At 55.5% G+C, this 16,765-nt stretch overlaps 7 protein-coding genes across 7 annotated transcripts; 3 read left to right on the top strand and 4 right to left on the bottom strand.

Moving 5' to 3' along the window:
• Positions 1-358: 358 nt before the first annotated feature.
• On the bottom strand, positions 359-2,479 carry BDP55DRAFT_629720 (helicase; the record flags this gene model as incomplete). The annotated part of the gene is made up of 1 exon (XM_060572056.1): positions 359-2,479. One exon carries the CDS (start codon positions 2,477-2,479, stop codon positions 359-361), a length of 2,121 nt encoding a protein of 706 aa, XP_060432320.1.
• Positions 2,480-3,067: 588 nt separating this feature from the next.
• On the top strand, positions 3,068-5,354 carry BDP55DRAFT_656533 (uncharacterized protein). Its single transcript, XM_060574380.1, has 4 exons — positions 3,068-3,399; positions 3,498-3,843; positions 3,915-4,475; positions 4,543-5,354. Exons 1-4 carry the CDS (start codon positions 3,379-3,381, stop codon positions 4,986-4,988), a joined length of 1,374 nt encoding a protein of 457 aa, XP_060432319.1. The 5' UTR covers positions 3,068-3,378; the 3' UTR covers positions 4,989-5,354.
• On the bottom strand, positions 4,680-5,354 carry BDP55DRAFT_656531 (uncharacterized protein). Its single transcript, XM_060574379.1, has one exon. The coding sequence runs from the start codon at positions 5,153-5,155 to the stop codon at positions 5,000-5,002; it is 156 nt and encodes a 51-aa protein (XP_060432318.1). The 5' UTR covers positions 5,156-5,354; the 3' UTR covers positions 4,680-4,999.
• Positions 5,355-9,137: 3,783 nt separating this feature from the next.
• On the top strand, positions 9,138-13,130 carry BDP55DRAFT_50302 (ankyrin repeat protein nuc-2). The gene is made up of 7 exons (XM_060567647.1): positions 9,138-9,394; positions 9,469-9,553; positions 9,796-9,918; positions 9,982-10,032; positions 10,097-10,898; positions 10,956-12,745; positions 12,801-13,130. Coding segments are annotated over exons 1-7 (3,036 nt in total). The 5' UTR covers positions 9,138-9,392; the 3' UTR covers positions 12,984-13,130.
• Positions 13,024-14,226, bottom strand: BDP55DRAFT_713432 (uncharacterized protein). The gene is made up of 2 exons (XM_060578240.1): positions 13,929-14,226; positions 13,024-13,826 (listed from the first exon to the last, which is right to left on the bottom strand). Exons 1-2 carry the CDS (start codon positions 14,029-14,031, stop codon positions 13,216-13,218), a joined length of 714 nt encoding a protein of 237 aa, XP_060432316.1. The 5' UTR covers positions 14,032-14,226; the 3' UTR covers positions 13,024-13,215.
• Positions 14,227-14,612: 386 nt separating this feature from the next.
• Positions 14,613-15,351, top strand: BDP55DRAFT_547692 (cytochrome oxidase complex assembly protein 1-domain-containing protein; the record flags this gene model as incomplete). Its single annotated transcript, XM_060568768.1, has 2 exons — positions 14,613-14,787; positions 14,864-15,351. The coding sequence occupies 2 exons, from the start codon at positions 14,613-14,615 to the stop codon at positions 15,349-15,351; spliced, it is 663 nt and encodes a 220-aa protein (XP_060432315.1).
• A 125-nt stretch (positions 15,352-15,476) lies between these two features.
• BDP55DRAFT_50235 (50S ribosomal protein L3) lies at positions 15,477-16,764 on the bottom strand. Its single transcript, XM_060567645.1, has one exon. The coding sequence runs from the start codon at positions 16,650-16,652 to the stop codon at positions 15,603-15,605; it is 1,050 nt and encodes a 349-aa protein (XP_060432314.1). The 5' UTR covers positions 16,653-16,764; the 3' UTR covers positions 15,477-15,602.
• Position 16,765: the final 1 nt, after the last annotated feature.

Raw genomic sequence — 16,765 nt, 5'->3', positions numbered from 1 at the left:
ACGGATATTGGCAATGGTCGAAAGTTTCCAACACCAAGAAAAGTCTGAAAGTTGCAATAGCCTCATGTTTCCCCCCTGTGAGGCTCTGCCAACGTGGCATAACTCAGAGCCCTGCTGCAAAGAACACAGCACCTCAGATTCTTCGCTTCTTCGAGGCTTCAACTGCCCAGCCTCATCGAAGCCCCCCCGCCGCCCTAATCTCGTCTCATGTCGCCCTCGTACCACAATAACAAGGACCCCTTCCTCCTTCTGCTGCCTCCCAACTTTACATCCCATCCAGTTTCCGTAATTCCAGTGTCGTCCTGTATCCCAGTATCCATCCGTAGGCTGTTCCTCAACTTCCTCCTTTTTTTGTTCTTCACCGCGTTTCAGCTTCAGCCTCGTCGTGTGCCCGCCGCGCCGAATTGTCCGACAGCTGATAGAATTCCGGCGCGTACTCCATTAGCCAAGTCTTTTCGATTTTAGTCATGTCCCGTATGAAGATCTTGTTGGCCGTCTCCATGACATCGTGGAAAATGACCCAGTCGGCCTTGCGGTTGAACATGAGGGAGCTGGGGTGCGCGTGGAGCGTCGTCTCGCCCGAGACGTTGCGGAACGTGCCGTCCGGCTGCATCCTCGCCGCGTGCGCAAAGTAGCCCGTCGTCAGGCACCGCCGGATCTGCTCCGCCTTTGTGGAGTTGTCTTGCTGATGTTGTTGTTGTCGTGAGCCCGGGCCGGAGGGTCCGTTGTCGACGGCGATGCCGAATTTTTCAAGGTACCGCTTCAGCTGCGCCCGTATGCTGACGGCCCGCGTCATGGTCTTGAAGTTGAGGTTGTTGTCCCGACAGAACTTGGACTCCTTTTTGCCCTTTGTCACAAAGGCCTGGTAGGCGTTGAGCAGCGTCAGGTGGTCGCCCTCGTCGGCGGCGAACTTGCGCCGCGACAGCTCCATCTGCTTCCTCTCGCCGTCGTGGTGGAACCAGACGTTGTTCCCACCGGCGCTCGTCATGGCCGCGATGGTGAGCATCTCGCTCAGGCACCCGAACGACTGCGCGCCGAGCAGCGTCTTGGCCATCATTGGCTCGACGGCCAGCTCGGCCATGCGGTAGCCCAGCGGCTTCGTCAGCTTGGCGTAGTCGTCGAGGGCGCCTAGGGAGTAGAGGAGCTCCAGGGCTTTCGCCATGAGCTCCGCGGGCGGCGGGCTGAGGAAGTTGAAGCGGAGGACGTTGTCGATGCCGAGGGCCTTGAGCTGCAGGATAAAGGGCGCCAGGTTGGAGCGCTGCATCTCGGGGACGGTGACCTCGGGGAGGGCGAGGTATGCGTCTTCCGTGTAGAGGCGGAAGCACTTGCCGGGCCGAGTGCGTCCCGCGCGGCCGGCGCGCTGAGACGCCGAGGCCTTGGAGATGGCGGTCGAGGTGAGGGTTTCGATGCCCGTACGCGGGTTGTAGGCGCGCAGCTTGGCGAAGCCCGAGTCGAGTACGTAGACGATGCCGTCGATGGTGATGGAGGCCTCGGCGATGTTGGTCGCGAAGACGACTTTCCGCGTGCCATCGGGAGGCTTGTCAAAGACGTACATTTGCTGTTCTGTTGAGAGGCCCGCGTACAGGGGCAGCGCTTGTAGTGTTTGCTGGCCCTTTGGTTGGTTCGGGTCCAGCAGGCGGTCGGCGACGGCCTGAATGGCGTTGTCGATTTCTTCACGGCCTGTGAGGAAGACAAGTATGTCGCCTTCGGACTCTGTTGTGTGTATGTCGAAGACGGTGGAGATTGCCTTTTCGACGTAGTCCTCGGTTGGTGATTCTAGGTAAAGGACGTCGACGTGATGTGCTCTGCCCTCCAAGCTAATGATCGCACCCTTTTTGTCGTCGTTGTCGGCACCGTGATAGCCATCCTTGTTCTCGGGGGCGTTGACCGTCTTCTTCTGCTCGTCTCCTGGAGAAGTTGTAAAGAATTTCAGAAACTCCTCGGCCTGGAGCGTTGCACTACTGATGATGATGCGTAACTCGGGTCTTTTCTTGAGAATCTTCTTGAGCAGTCCCAGGAGGATATCGGTGCTGATGGAGCGCTCGTGAGCTTCATCAACCATGATAACAGAGTACCGTGTCAACAGGGGGTCGACAAGTGCCTCCCGGATAAGTAGACCGTCCGTCATGAACTTGATGCGCGTCTGCGCCGAAGTAAGGTCCTCGAACCGGATAGCGTAGCCGACTTGCTGGCCAATCTCACAGCCAACCTCCTCGGCGACGCGGAGTGCGACCGTTGTCGCCGCCACGCGGCGCGGCTGCGTGATGCCGATGACCTTGCCGTCTGCGCACCATCCCGCGGCTTCGAGGAATTGGGGGATCTGCGTGGTCTTGCCGGAGCCGGTCTGGCCGACAACGATGGTTACTTGCTTGGTCTCGATGAGGTACAGCAGGGCCTCACGATGCTTTGCGATGGGGAGGAGGGTTGATGGCTTGTGTAGAGCCGGAATGAAGGCCGAGTTGAGATCGAAGTCTGCCATGGTTTGACGAGAACCGTTTGGCTGTTGACTTGAAACTGTAAATATGTTAGAAATGAGGGATGTTTACTCAATTTGGTGATGATACCTTCAGGCACTGGCAACTGACCTTACATCTATCATCAAAATGAGGGAACTCGTGCAAGTCAACAGGTCCGTCACCTTATATATCTCATCTTGACTGACAGCTTCTCTTGTAAGTGTGGTTTGGCGTCACAATTGGCCTCGTTTGTCATTCGTCGTCGACATTGGGGGTTGCAATTTGAGCTGGGTAAAGTGTCACCAGCTGGACGCAAGTGGTGATATCTGGTCCCCCCCCCCACTTACTATTCTAGGACCTTCAGTGACAACTAGCTGACATAATACCATGCCTCTAATAAATCGAAATTGGCTGTTTTATCACTCTTACGCTACGATAACTACTGCATCAATGCTCCTTGACATGACTTCTGAATAAAAAAGATTGAGTGAAGCTGAGATAGCCAAAAGAGCAGCAGCAGCAGTAATTACGACGATAGAAGGAAGCTATCAGCATTACGGATACTTGAGCAGTACAGAGTGACGGTAAGTGTGGCGGCAGGATTGTGGCTTAGCATTAAGCTCAAGCTGGCGAGGTTCCCAGTTCCCCAAAGGAGGCGCGGCGTCATCAGCTTCGTAACCCACTTTAATGTCATCTCGCCAGCTGCTCTCCAGTCTCCAACCCCTCCGTCCGGGCGCGCGCATTCCGCAACGTCCTTGCACGTAACAATCTCGCGAAAGCAAGCAAATTACCCCCTCCTCCATCCTCGAGCGACTTTGCTTGCCAGCTACTCCTATTATTCTGCTGGGGACCTTCATCTTGCACCAAAACGATCCCTCTCCCAAGGAGAGAAGAAGTACAGGAGAGCGACCGAACAGTAGTCATGTCTGCCCCCATCGAAACAGTGCGCATATATCCCGTCCCCCGAAACAAGCCCAAACTTCATGCGGGTGTACCCTGTCGACCTATCCAGAAAACTGACACCTCATCTCTTTTTCCTAGAACAAGCTTACTTCCTCGAGCGGGCCCGAGTCGCCTACAACAGTCCGACCCTTGGATCTATCCGACGACGAAGACGTCCAGGAAACAGGTGTTCTCGGCGGTGAGGCTCCCACTACATCCCAGGCTACTACCACCAACTCCAACACCACCTCGTCCAATATGACCTCCTCGACACCCGCCGCCGCTGCCGAAGCGGCCCCACCAAAGCCCCCGAGGCCCTCCGGCGAGACGCAGAAGACGGAGGACATCTTAAAGGAGGCTTTCCCCAGCATCGACATCTCCGTCATCAAGGCGGTCCTGAGAGCCAGCGGCGGAAAGATTGATCCGGCGTTCAACGCCCTACTGGGTACGTGTCGCGTGACCCATCACTTGCTCACCCCCCACCCTCAAGCTCTATACTGACGAGCCCCAATATAGAAATGACCGACCCCGATGCGGCCCAGGGCGAGACCACCGACGAACGACCCCCTCCCCAGCCTCCCCGCCCCCAGGGTGGCGGACCGCAGCTATCTCAGCTTGAGGCTGACGAGCTCTACGCGCGACAGCTGGCGGAACATTTTGACAATGTCGGCAGCTACGAGGCTAGAACGTCCAACCGGAGCCCCGGCGGCGGCGGCGGTGGCCGTGTGAGAAGGCAGCAGACCGGCCTCGAGCCCAGACCGAACTCCGAGGACCGCGAACCCAACTTCTTCGACGACGAGTTGCCGGTGATTCAGGAGAAGCTCCGAAAGGGGTTCGTGGAGACGCAGGGCAAGGTCAACAGCTGGATTACCACAATGAAGAAGAGGTTCGACGAGGAGTTTGCCGACGAGGACGAATCCAGCCAACAGCGACCGGGCCAAGGTCAGGGTCAGGGCCAGTACGGCGCCCGACGACCCGGCGAGTCGAGCCGTCGGAGCGGCGATTACGAGAGATACGACGCCGATCCCCAGGTGCTCAGCGACGACTTTGCGGGTATGAAGTTCACCGCCGACGGAAGTAAGTCCCGATGCCCCCTTTTCCCCCACTGCCACTAGCCCGCACGATGCTAACAAACGAAAACCAGCCCCTCTCCGCGATAGTAACAGACCTCTGTCAAACCCTGACCTCTACAAACCCCCTCCACCCTCAAAGTCGCCCAAGCCCCACGACGGCCGTCACGTGGCCTTCAGAGAAGGCGCCGAGGAGATTGACGTGTACGGCTCGTCGCCCAGACGCTCCGCCGAGGACCTGTCAGGTGCAAAGGCCAAGGCCAGCAAGTGGCAGCCCCTATCGACGGTCGACCCGAACCCCATCAGCGACAACGACCCCTTCAGCCTAGGCGACAGCGAAGATGAGCGGGAGGCAAAGGAGAAGGCCGCGTCCACCAGCAAGGATACTACTGCCAAGGACGCCGGCGCCAGCTCAGAGGACAGCGAGAGGCTCAAGAAGGCTGCTGCCGAGGCCATGGCGGATAGTCTCGTCGAGTCCAAGAGCGGCGAGGCGGCTGGCGCTGAGACCAAGAAGAACTGAAGATCTAAATATCAAGAGCGAGGCTTGGACTGTGGTGGTCTGAGGAGGGAAGGCGGCTTTTGCGTTGATACAGTACTTTCATTTTCAGATATCCAAAATCTCCCACTCCCATGGCTTGAGCCACAGGTGAAGACAGCCTGGAAAACAGGGGGGGTCTCGGGAGGCATGGCGAACCTGGGATTTTATGATTCCCCTTTCCATTTCACTAAGAAACGTACCTTTAGTTAGGACATCTAAATTGAGAGTATCCCGCAATGTTATTACTGTTGTTCATGTTTCTCCCTCGTTATCGAAGAAATCCAAAATTGGATTTCATGTTGTCGCTTAGGAACCAGGCCGGTTTGCCGACTTGGCGGTGGTGTGAGTTGGAACTTGGGATACATAGAAACAGGAAGGTCACGCGGATCTTGCATACAAAGAGGCGTGGTGGTGATGATGTACGGGCTAGAAGACACCGAGGCATACGAAGCATACCGGGATAGACCACCCGCAAAGGACCCTTGTTTGGTCGATCGGCCTCTGACGTATTTGTACGTCGTGATGATGGCTGTCGTTCATGATGCGGCAAGCAGCGGATGCGAATGGGGGCCGCGGCCTTTTCCCGCATGGCCACTTGCCAGGTTACCTAGATTCAGGGTGGTCCGCGGATGCAAACATGTCAAGGTAAGGTAGCATGCAGCTTGATATGCCCCGCCTTGCCGCTGTTCCATTCCCGAACAGCCGCATCTTGATATCACCGCTCCGTGGCGGTAGAAAGGCTCAGTCGAATTGCGAGGAGCGTCCTTCGACTGCTGGTTCTGGCTTATAGGCGAGATTCTCCAGAAACGCCCCATGCCCTAGTTGACAGTTTCCGTGCTCCACGATGACCACCGGAATTTCATCCCCGTCCTCGGGCTTTGATGGGCTCCATGGTGGTCTACCGCTGATTGGCTCCTATATCCGACCAGAAAACAAGCATTTTGATTCGCAAGGATTGACAACATAAGTTGAGAAACCCGTCAATAATAGCGGACTGGAAATGGATCGTGCCACCTGCTTTTTGGGTCTACAACGGCTGGTGAAGCGAAGCGAAAGAGCGAGAAATGGCCGGCCCAAATTGGATGCCCCTCGCGGTTTGAATTGCCCCGCACTACATTCATTGGACGGGGAAGTATTGGTGTGCTTTTTCTGCCCACCACTCCGGCTGGTTCCGTATGGATGCAGGTTGCTGGAGCTGCTGCTGCAAGTCTGGGCATGAAACATTCCAAGCGGTTAGAGCTGAGAGGCCCTTTTTTTCTTAGCCATAGCGATTTGGTGAAAGCCAAAAAAACAAAAAAATAAAAAATGGTTGGAGTCGGTCGTTCGGAACGTTATCTGTCGCATTCAAGCAGCACCTCTCAACGGGACATCTCGGTGAAATTGGAAGTCCATTGGGCCGTACAGAGCTCCGCCAGAATGACCCTTGACGCCGAGTAGAGCTGGAAACTGAATGGCAGATGGAAAATCTCGGATCCATCCAGCCTGAGAATGAACCTAAGCCCGAGAACCAACACAGGTGAAGAGGGAATTGAGGTTTCGTCTCGGAGAAATATCAGGGTAGACATTTTCCAACGGCTCGACGCCCGAGTTTTTAGCAGTGTGCGTGTGCTGTGAGGAAGCCTCTCAGCCTTGTCCTTGGCACGTCGAGAGGAAAACGTGGTTCGTGTGCGAGCCATCATTGGCTGGCGATCTGAAGACTTGGCTATGGGGAGAGCGAATCAAGCGCATGTGTGGGTGGGAGGGGGACTCCACGGGTGTTCCTTGAGGGTATGTACATATTGTTTGGTACATATTGTCAACGTACTGCTGCCGTGGCCCATCGAGGTACTGCTCGGTGACGACTGCGGCTATTGAAAAGTAGATAAAATGTTGTTAAATGGGGGGAAGTCTACCGTCTGGCACGAGAGACATGGAAGTTCAAAATCTCAGACCCCTCTTGGATCCACGCAGAAGCCATGAGAGACGGCACACGTGCTCGGTTTCTGTGATATTATACACTACCAGACGCAATGCGTTGTTGAACTGCCAGAAAGCGGGTACATCTGACGGTTCAGGCCGTCCGACTATTTCCTCGTTTCCGAGATGGCGCGAGAACTTGCCCGAGTAGGTAGGTACAAGCAGAAGATGGTCGCTTTGATGTTAACCCGGACAGACAAGGTCGGAAGACGGTAGAGGCGCAGGATACGATAGGTCTGATAGGTAGGTGATCGGTTGTAGGCGAGATGTCCTTTTAAGGGATCCCATCGTAGGTTGATGTTGGGAGACTCTCCAAGTAGGGCGAAATGGCAGGGCACTGGGCAAAAAACAGTCAGAGAGCCACACTTGATTCGCGTTGAGTTTATCGAGTCTTACCCATCTGAGTGGATGAATGCTCGCAGCTCTTGCAGTTCTTAGGTGCATTGCAGTTCTTGCAGGTGCAACGTCGTCTTCAGTGCGCATGTACTTCGTACGCAAGGGTGGCAGGAGTGACATGAGAAAAGGTACCCCGCACCTCACAGCTAGACAGGGGAGGGGCTGATGGATGCTCTTGCACTCTTGCTCTCTTGTACGCAGCATGGGCAAGAAAGACCAGACCCAACTTCCTTCCCAAGCACGCCCCCAGGGCCGGCAGGTGGATCCACCCGCTGGACCGTCGCTGGTACCCCTCGGCCCTGCCATTGGACAGACCGATACCATGGTTGGCCAAGACCCCGGCCGGCACCCATTTGCATTTCACGACTTTGACTGCCAACTGCCTCTGCCACTACGGCCTGCCCTGCTGGCCCATCGTCTTGAGAGAGAGAGAGAGAACCTACCTAAGTGAGGAAAGGTAGATACACACAGTACCTCCTGATCTGGACCTCTTCTGCCTTAAGTTCCTAGAGTCGCATCTCACCTCTCACTCATCACCCCCATATCCGAAATCTAGATCTAGGTTGCCGTCATTCTTACCGCCGCCGCCCTGCAAACTTCGACATACCGATGAGGTAGAGTTGCAGAACCATACAACTCATCCATCTGGCCAGCTCCCGGTTTGCCTAATTCGACTTCACTCTCAAACGACACCAAGACCGACGCATATGCCACGGCTGCAACTTACTGCAGCTTAAGACATCATTGTCCTCACCCGAAAGAGCCTAGATTGAAGCAATCACCTCTTGAACCTACTATCTTGACCGGTAAGCATGAATGTCTCCCAACAATCAATCCCGTGATCTGCTCCGATTCGGCACAAGTCTGTTTGCTGTTACCATTGCCTTCATTTTCACCACACTCCAACCCACGTCGCCTTTTCTTCTCACCCTCCACCCATGCTTCACTGCTTCTTTTGCATAATCCCTATCACCACGGTCAACGGCGCATTCCTTTCCTCTTATTCCCCAGTCAAAGCGAGAAACGGAGCCAGTACCCTGGACGAGACAGCGTTCTGATCCCCGGCCGCGCCTCGTTTTCCTAACCTCACCCCCCGTTCAACCCGTTCCTAGATCTGGTCCTGGCTCAGGCCTTGCTTTCCTGATCGAAGACAAAAAAAAAACGGGTGCGCCAACCTACACTGGCGCTGACATGGTATATTGTCATCCACTGGCAGCCAGTACCTGCAACCATTCACCGTTCTCTCTGCCCCCACGCATTGTCTAGCATCAATAACTATTACCTACTCGTGGCACCTATTCAGAGCAAATGCCTGACCATGTCCATGTTCTGAGAGCCGCGTGCGTTGTTGCCCCTCTTTCTTCAGAGCCTAGTTGTCACCGAGGCATGCCCGGGATAGCTTCAGAACCCCCCCACCTACAACATTACCCATCTTGCTTGCTATACACTAGTTTCTTTACGGGTGCTGCTTTTAGATCCCTCCTCCTTCGGCGTGCTCAATTTTCAGCCATAGGTACTTGTTGACTCTACTGGCCCAGCGGTCACCTTCTCGTACGAGGGATATCTCCCGATCGTCGTCCCCTTTAGTCAAGACATTCAAATTCTAACTCAAGCAACAGCTTTGAATCCTTCCATCAACTTGGATATATTCTGGGCTTTATCACTATTCTGTCTACGTTACGCGGGAGGATTCTATTTCGCCGATCGCCAGAAAGGGCCTTGAATTCCTCAGCTCCTCATCCTATCAGCTTGCGCCACTGAAGACCCCCCCACGTGCGGTTCTCTACATCAACTCGTAATTCTTCTAGACAACTTTGTTACTAGGCGACGTCACTCAGCATACCCTTGTGCCGGTGACTACTTTGCTTCACTGCCGCCGACGCATATTCACGTCGGCAGAGCCTCCTGCTGTCAACAGCTTTCTCCCTGCTGACATCCACTGTCAGCTTGCTGGTATTGGAGGGCACACATACTGCTGTCTCTTACAACGTTAATCTTTGGACGCCGCCGTGATCTCACGGGCGTCCGTCCACCATGTCAGTCTCGTTGCCCTAACACTATTATCCTCTAATTTGTTCTTACTGGCGAACTTGGGCTGATATCCCAGCAGGAAGTTCGGCAAGCAGATTCAGAAGCGTCAGCTTGAAGTTCCAGAGTATGCCGCTAGTTTTGTCAACTACAAGGCTCTCAAAAAGGTACGTCGCGTGGTTCAGCAATTTCATCTTCAGTCTCTATCCCCCTTTTGTTACCCCATTTCCTCGCTTCTCTTCTGCATTGGGAGGAAGCTTGGTATGCAAACCACAAAAAGGGAAAAAATACCCTCCAGGATTTGGTCGCCTCGTTACCCGACACTGTTCCGTCAGGGGCAGGTGAATGGAGCAAGCCCCCATGACAATAGCTAATCATATCCGGCGTAACCACTGACATTCGCTACTAGCTGATCAAGAAATTGTCGGCTACGCCCACACTGAGCGCACAACATGACCCTCTCCGCTCCGCAATATCCATAGACTCCCAGGCTGCCCTTCAGGCCAACAAGGCCACATTCTTCTTCCAATTGGTATGTATCCAGCCATGGGTCAGTGCGATGAACTTCCCACCGTACTTACTGACTCTCGAACAGGAACGAGAGCTCGAAAAAGTCAATGCCTTTTACCTACAAAAGGAGGCAGAGGTATGTGATTGTTTCTCTTGTTTAATGTGATGACTTTACCCTGTCAGACCTGACCCCCGCCTAGCTCAAGGTAAGACTGAAGACCCTTCTCGACAAGAAGAAGGTGTTGCAGTCTCGCAATGGTGTTTCCAGGCGTTCAGCCAAGTTCACAACTCTCGAAGAGGGGTTTCAACAGTTTGCCAGCGATTTGAACAAGCTGCAGCAGTTTGTTGAGATCAACGGAACCGCCTTCTCCAAAATCCTCAAAAAGTGGGACAAGACATCAAAGTCGAAGACCAAAGAGCTCTATCTATCCAGAGCAGTTGAGGTCCAGCCCTTCTTCAATGCCACCGTCATCAGCGAACTATCCGACCAGGCCACTACCAGTCTCCAAGACCTGGGGGCTTGGGCGGAGGGTGACAATGTCAGCTTCGAGCCTCGCAGTGATCATATCGTAAGCAGCCAGCATCTGCTCGGAACCGACGAAGGTGATGCGGACACACTACTACTCGACACGGTCATCTCTGGGAACCTCGAGGCGTTGAGGGATCTGCTGATTCGAATGCGGACGGCTGCTAGCTCATCCTCGGGCTCCGATATCTCTCTAATGGAGAGAGTGACTAGAACTTTCCTGGCCGCCATCCACGAAGCGCCTAAAGAGACTCTTCAGGCTCTCCTCGACACGGATTTGGTCGACATACAGTCGGAGGATGACATCAACGAACGTAATTGCCTGCACCAAGCCGCCATCTATGGGAACTCGTTTGTTCTTGAATACGGCCTGGCAAAAGGTGTTGCTGTCAGTCGTACCGATGTGTATGGCAGGGTTCCGTTGCATTATGCCAGTATGCATGGACGCTTGGACATGCTTGATGCCCTCACGAGTGGTGAGATCTTACAACTACAGGCAGCATGGTTACGTGGTTGCTAACATAGCCTTACAGCGGATACTTCGACGATAGATTTGATCGACCATGACAATTTTACCCCTCTGGTACACTCAATCATCCACGGCCACCTGCAGTGTGTTGAGCGACTGCTGGCAAAGTCTGCTCGAATCGACCCTGTCTCTGATGCGGATCATGTACCGTTAAATCTTGCCTGCGAGCATGGTTCGTTGGCAATCGTGGAAATGCTCCTCCAGCATGGAGCACAGATCGTTCCCGACGCTGAGGGACTCTACCCCCAACATCTTGTAGCTCGGTCGGGCCAAAGGCCAGAGCTCCTGCTTTTGCTCAAAAACTTTGGAGCAAACCTCGATCAGGTCGACAAGTTGTACGGATGGACGCCCCTGGTTCATGCCGCGAGCGAAGGCAACGTTCCCTGCCTCCAAGGGTTATTGGACGTTGGAGCAGACCCCAACATCGTCGACGAAAAGGACCTACCGGCAATGTATTACGCTGTATGGGAGGGCCACCTCGAATGCATGCAATTGCTTGCTCCGTACAACGCAAGAACGAAGGCAAGCCCCATGATCATGCAGCCCGGATTGGGACCTATGATGAGCAGCGGGCCCGACCCGATGGCCCTCGACCCGGATGCCATCCCCGAGCTTGAGCTGCCGCCGCCGATAATACCGTTGCGCCGGTACGGGCACAACTTCCTGGATACGAAGACAGTCATCCAAATCAGTTTCGAGGAAAACGGAGACCAGCCTCTCGTGTTCTTCCACGATGGAAAGTACCCTGCCGCCCGACTCACGATTTCGTCCAAGGTTTCCGATCTCATCCCGAAGAATATCATGTTGCCTTTCCAAGAAGATACCCGTATTGTTTCCTTTCAAATCGACAACCTGGAGTCGTTCACACTCGATTTCGACGTTTTCCCCACTTATGGCGCGAAAATCATTGCCAAGACAGTGGCCCTTCCCAACACCTTCAAGGCGCTGCTCAGTAGCTCAGGAAAGTGCTGCCTGCCCCTGTTCGACCCGAGGTTACGCGCAATTGGCCAGATCAGCTTCCACACTCAGGTCATCAAGCCATTCAACGGTAAGCCGCTCGAGATCACGGATTTCGAGACGTATTGGAAGGCGACAAGCCAGTTTGACCGCAGTCCAAGCACATTTGTGACTGGTTCGAGTTTGTCAGGCGACTTTGTCCAACTCTTCGTCCAGCACACCAGCGACGGTGTACCAGTTTCGTGGCCGAGATGGACGATACCATGTGGTGGAATTGACCTGCCAATCTCAAGATTGACAATGGAGCAGTTCAATACGATTACGTCAAAGAGTCCCAGCAGAGCCGAGCTGGCATCATTGCCAACAAGACCTCTGGACGCAATTGCAGACGTTCATCGGGTTCTTACAACGGCAGGTATCCCTCTCAATGAGGCGCTGGCTCTCCTCCCGCATGGTATGCATGTCAACATCCAAATTTTGTACCCGTCCCTGGACGAGGAGAGGTCACTAGGTCTGGGTCCATCGCTGGATCTGAACACATTCGTCGACTCTCTTCTCACCATTGTGTTTGACCACGCCCGCGCTCAGCGAGCACAGTCCCTCGAGTCGGTTCGCTCTGTGGTGTTCAGTTCATATAACCCGAGCATGTGCACAGCGCTCAACTGGAAACAGCCAAACTTCCCCGTGTTCCTGTGCAACGATCTGGGACGGGAGGACGTCATGGCGCCACCAGACATCATTCAGAGCCACGGCAGAAGATCTGCCTCAATCAAGGAGGTGGTTCGGGTTGCGCAAGGCAACAACTTCATGGGCTTGATTTGCTGCTCGCGGCTTTTGGTACGTTTGGGCCATTGCGTGGATGACTGCGATGTTCTTACTGACTGTATAACAGGAGATGGTCCCCGCCTTGGTGGACGCCATCAAGTCACACGGTCTTGCGCTGGTCACCGACAAGTCGCTGGATCCGTCGTCAACGAGTTCTTTGACCGATCCGTTCCCGCGGCTGCCCAAGGGGGTGGATGGCGTGCTCAAAAGTCACGGTGTATTGCGCTTCAACGAATCCATAGACGTGTAGAATGTTGTAATTATGTGTCAGCAAAAGTTAATAGACTTGTGTGCACTATTTTTCAATCTCAATTCGTAGCCCAACTCTGGACTTGCTTCCCTTTTTTCGCGTTCGCTCCATAATGATACGTCGTCATTCCAGCATAAGTCGTGAAGTAACTCCTTCCGTCCCGTGGTATTCGTAGTTAAACACAAACAATACATATCCCCGCCGTCCCGTACTTATGTACTTGGCTGTAAGCTTACGCGCCCTTGAATCCGTACTTGAGCGATGCCAACTCCTTTTCCGGATCGACGCTGCCCATGACCACCTTTGCGATCAGAACAACAACGTACACTATAGCGGGCAAGTTCCCCAACCCCACGTGGCCAAACGTAGCCTTGTCGCTCGACTTTGTCGCCAAGCCCGCCAGGACGAGCATAGCGCAGAGACCGAGGTTGAGGTACGGTAAGTACAGCTCCAAGGGACCCTTTTGCTCCTCTGCGAACGAGAACGAACTCCGCCTGCGTCTCCTCGGCGTCGTTTGGATGGGTTGGTAGGACGATAGGCCACCGGAAACGGACGAGGTCGAGGACTCGAGCGAGGAGGCTGGGCTGGGGCGCGGTGTCTTTGGTCGGGACCAGGCGTCGAGCCAGGGGATACCGGTCGCGCCTGGGGGTTGGGTGTGGAGGAGGTAGGCGGTCGAGAGGAGGGATGTCAGGGAGAGGAGGGAGGTGAGAGGGGCGGAGAGGCGGGCTAGGTTGAAGAGGTAGGGGATCGTTGTTAGGAGGGGGAGAGCGAGGAGGGCGGTTGCGAATTGGGCGTTGCGGGTTGCGTTGTCTTCTGCGAGGCGGCGGATGAGGGTTTCTTGTTCTGTGTTTGGGCGTGGGTTTTGTTAGTTTGGTGTTGGAGATAATGATGATGGGAGCGAGAGGGGAGAGTGGGGAGGCTTTTTTGGGGGGTTATCTTGCGTACCCTCTTCATCCATGGCTTCTGGCTGTGAGTCTGCTGAATCGTCGTCTGTGGGATAGTGGAATGTGCGCCGCAGACGAGCGGCTGCACCTTGAGGTTCTGCCATTTGTGGTATTGGGGGTTTTTTCTTGAATCCGCAATGGGTTGCAGCGGATCGCTGGTGTTTTTGTGTAAAGAAGTCGGAGTTGTGGAAAGCGCAGACACCTGGTCTTGTAGTCAACAAGTCTAGTCGATGAAGACAGATTTGTAGAAGCCTAGGTAGGTCGATAGGTTACCACAGGTAAAGAGTGTTGAAAGGTGTAGATGGAGCTCACCCTACCTGTCGCGGGGGCCGTGACCACTCAGCCTTATGACGCGCGCCAGCTGGACAATGGGCGACAGGGGTCTTGAACTGGGGTCTTGATTGGCTGGTGTTTATCGATTGCTTTTTTCTCTCCTCCCCAAATGCCCGCGCCAGGACCCCGGGAATTTTCTTTGACAGAGAGCTTTGGCCCGCCCACCGAGAGTCGAGACCGAACCGACCGAACTGACCGAACTTCGCATGGTCTGATTCGGAGCATCCCGAGAATTTGACCCAGACCCAAAGCTCCGGCATCACGAAATCCAAACCGACCACACTCCACAGACGCGGTAGCCCGAATTCAAATCGAAGGGCGCCTGGATACCACGAGGCTTTAATTTTCGAGCATGTTCTCAAAAACAGTCACCAGGAGGTTCGCCTCCTCGCTGCGCAGCGCCGCCGCGAGGCAACGCCAGCAGCCGCAGCAGCTCAGAGCGCAGGCTCAAAGGAGATGGGCGACCGCGGCGCCGAAGCCCGGGTCAGGACCGCTGATGGAGCGGCGCGCCGACCGAGAACTCCCAGGTACGCTCCCCGTCTCCCTCTCCCTCTCTCACCCCCGTTGCCGTCTATCTACTGACTTCCAATTCTACACAAACAGACCTTAACCAAATCACCTTCCGCTGGTCCCGCACCCTCCCCCTCTTCGCCGCCGCCATCGCCCTCAGCAGCATCGCGATCTTCAACTACCAAAAGTCCTCCTCCCCCGTCATCGCCTCGACCCTCTACGCGCTCCGTACCTCCCCGAAAGCCCGCGAGTACCTCGGCGACGAGGTGCAGTTCAAGCACCAGATCCCCTGGATCGCCGGCGAGATGAACCAGCTCCACGGGCGCATCGACATCAGCTTCAGCGTAAAGGGGTCGCGCAATGAGGCCGTCATGAAGTTTGCCAGCTACCGGACGTCGCACAAGGGGTTATTTGAGACGACCGAGTGGAGCTTGGAGACGCCTGACGGGAGGGTGATTGATTTGCTTGACGGGGCGGATCCGTTCAAGGGGTCGATTCCGGGTGATGATCTGAGTGACGATGATCTTGAGGCTGTGGTGTCGGCGGCGGAGACGAGGGGGTTCAGGCAGAATATCAAGTGAGAGATGGAGACTTGCTTGGGGTGGATGGTTGCACATGGCAGCACTACGGTCACGTAGAGGCACTCTTTGGGGGCTCGTCATCAAAAGCACGCATGGGGCCGAGGTAGTCAAGTCATTGGGTTGAAATTGGGTCGGGCGAGATAATGGCCCTAAAGCTATGCGCCTCTCTTATGGGGGTGATAAATGTACAACATGTATAGTACACAGACTTTCGTAAACAACAGCGGAGGAAAAATGGGGGTGGACGATATCTATACAAGTGCCGGGATCTCTTTCCTCTCCTTCTTCAGCTCCAAGTGCCTCTCTCTGGCCTCCTGCAATCTCGCCTCGCCGTCCACGTTGGCCTCCAACAGCTCCTTCAACTTATCCTGCCTGTAAGGAAGCGCCGGCGCCTTCCTCTTGACGGCGTCCTGCAGCTTGACGATGCAGTTCTTGGGACCCGCGACAGCGCCCTTGACGAGCACGACGCCCAGCTCGTTGTCCACCTTGAGCACCGTCAGGTTCTGCATCGTGACGCGCTCGTTGCCCATCCGTCCGGGCATCTTCTTTCCGGGCATGACTCTGGAACCGGAACCCTGCGAGGGGCCGGTGGTACCGATGGTGCGGTGGTTGAGCGAGTTACCGTGGGACGCCTCCTGACCCGCGAAGCCGTGGCGCTTCATACCACCGGCGAAGCCCATGCCGCGGCTGTTGGAGCGGACGTCGACGTACTGGCCCGTCTGGAACCAATCGGGGAACAGCTGGGCGCCGACGGGAAGCAGCCCTTCCTTGGTGCGGACCTTGAACTCGGCCAGGTGGCGCTTGGGCGCGATGCCCTTGGCCTCGTAGTAGCCCAGCATCGGCCTCTCGACGTTGCGCGGCTCCTTGGAACCCGCGCCGACCTGGACGGCCCAGTAGCCGTTGTCCGGGCGGGTCTTGTTGGCGACGACCTGGACCTGATCCAGCTGGAGGACGGTGCAGGGGACGCGCTTCTTGCCGTAGTAGATGGCCGTCATGCCCTTCTTGACAGCGAGGACGCCGGTGCGGAGGGGCGTCGTCTTCTCGCGGCGAGCGAGGGCGGCGGCGGGACCGGTGGTGAGAACGGGGAGACCCGCGGTGGGCTGGTTGAAACGGGTGGGCTTGCTGCGCTTGGGCGCCGTCGACCAGCCGTACTTTACACCGCGCTTCGCGGTGAAAGGGAGGAGCTGAAGGCGTGGGGCGATGACGGCCGAGGCATTGGCGGCGGCGGAGCAGGTGTTTGATATCGTTGTCGTCGTCGATCGGAGGAGCTGGAGGCAGCTCGGGGGTAGTCGGGGCGCCATGGTGGATGGCCGGGGGGGTGGGATTGAGGGCGGGTTGGGGTGGTCTGGTGTGAGGTCGGCGATGGAATTTTTTGGAGTTGAGGTCGAATCTGAGTGCCTGGGGTGGAAATCTT

This window comes from Colletotrichum godetiae (assembly GCF_030913485.1).
Source record: "Colletotrichum godetiae strain CBS 193.32 chromosome Unknown BDP55scaffold_11, whole genome shotgun sequence".
NCBI lineage: Eukaryota > Fungi > Ascomycota > Sordariomycetes > Glomerellales > Glomerellaceae > Colletotrichum > Colletotrichum godetiae.
Note: the sequence above shows the minus strand (reverse complement) of the source record. Positions and strands in the feature narration are given on the sequence as shown.

Coding starts and splice junctions, on each gene's coding strand:
- BDP55DRAFT_50235 (XM_060567645.1), bottom strand. CDS start 16,652: ATGGCGCCCCGACTACCCCCGAGCTGCCTCCAGCTCCTCCGATCGACG.
- BDP55DRAFT_656531 (XM_060574379.1), bottom strand. CDS start 5,155: ATGCCTCCCGAGACCCCCCCTGTTTTCCAGGCTGTCTTCACCTGTGGC.
- BDP55DRAFT_713432 (XM_060578240.1), bottom strand. CDS start 14,031: ATGGCAGAACCTCAAGGTGCAGCCGCTCGTCTGCGGCGCACATTCCAC. Junction 13,827..13,928: donor AGAAGCCATGGATGAAGAGG/GTACGCAAGATA, acceptor GCCCAAACACAG/AACAAGAAACCCTCATCCGC.
- BDP55DRAFT_50302 (XM_060567647.1), top strand. Junction 9,919..9,981: donor CCACATTCTTCTTCCAATTG/GTATGTATCCAG, acceptor ACTCTCGAACAG/GAACGAGAGCTCGAAAAAGT. Junction 10,033..10,096: donor ACCTACAAAAGGAGGCAGAG/GTATGTGATTGT, acceptor ACCCCCGCCTAG/CTCAAGGTAAGACTGAAGAC.
- BDP55DRAFT_656533 (XM_060574380.1), top strand. CDS start 3,379: ATGTCTGCCCCCATCGAAACA. Junction 3,400..3,497: donor TGTCTGCCCCCATCGAAACA/GTGCGCATATAT, acceptor TCTTTTTCCTAG/AACAAGCTTACTTCCTCGAG. Junction 4,476..4,542: donor GAAGTTCACCGCCGACGGAA/GTAAGTCCCGAT, acceptor AACGAAAACCAG/CCCCTCTCCGCGATAGTAAC.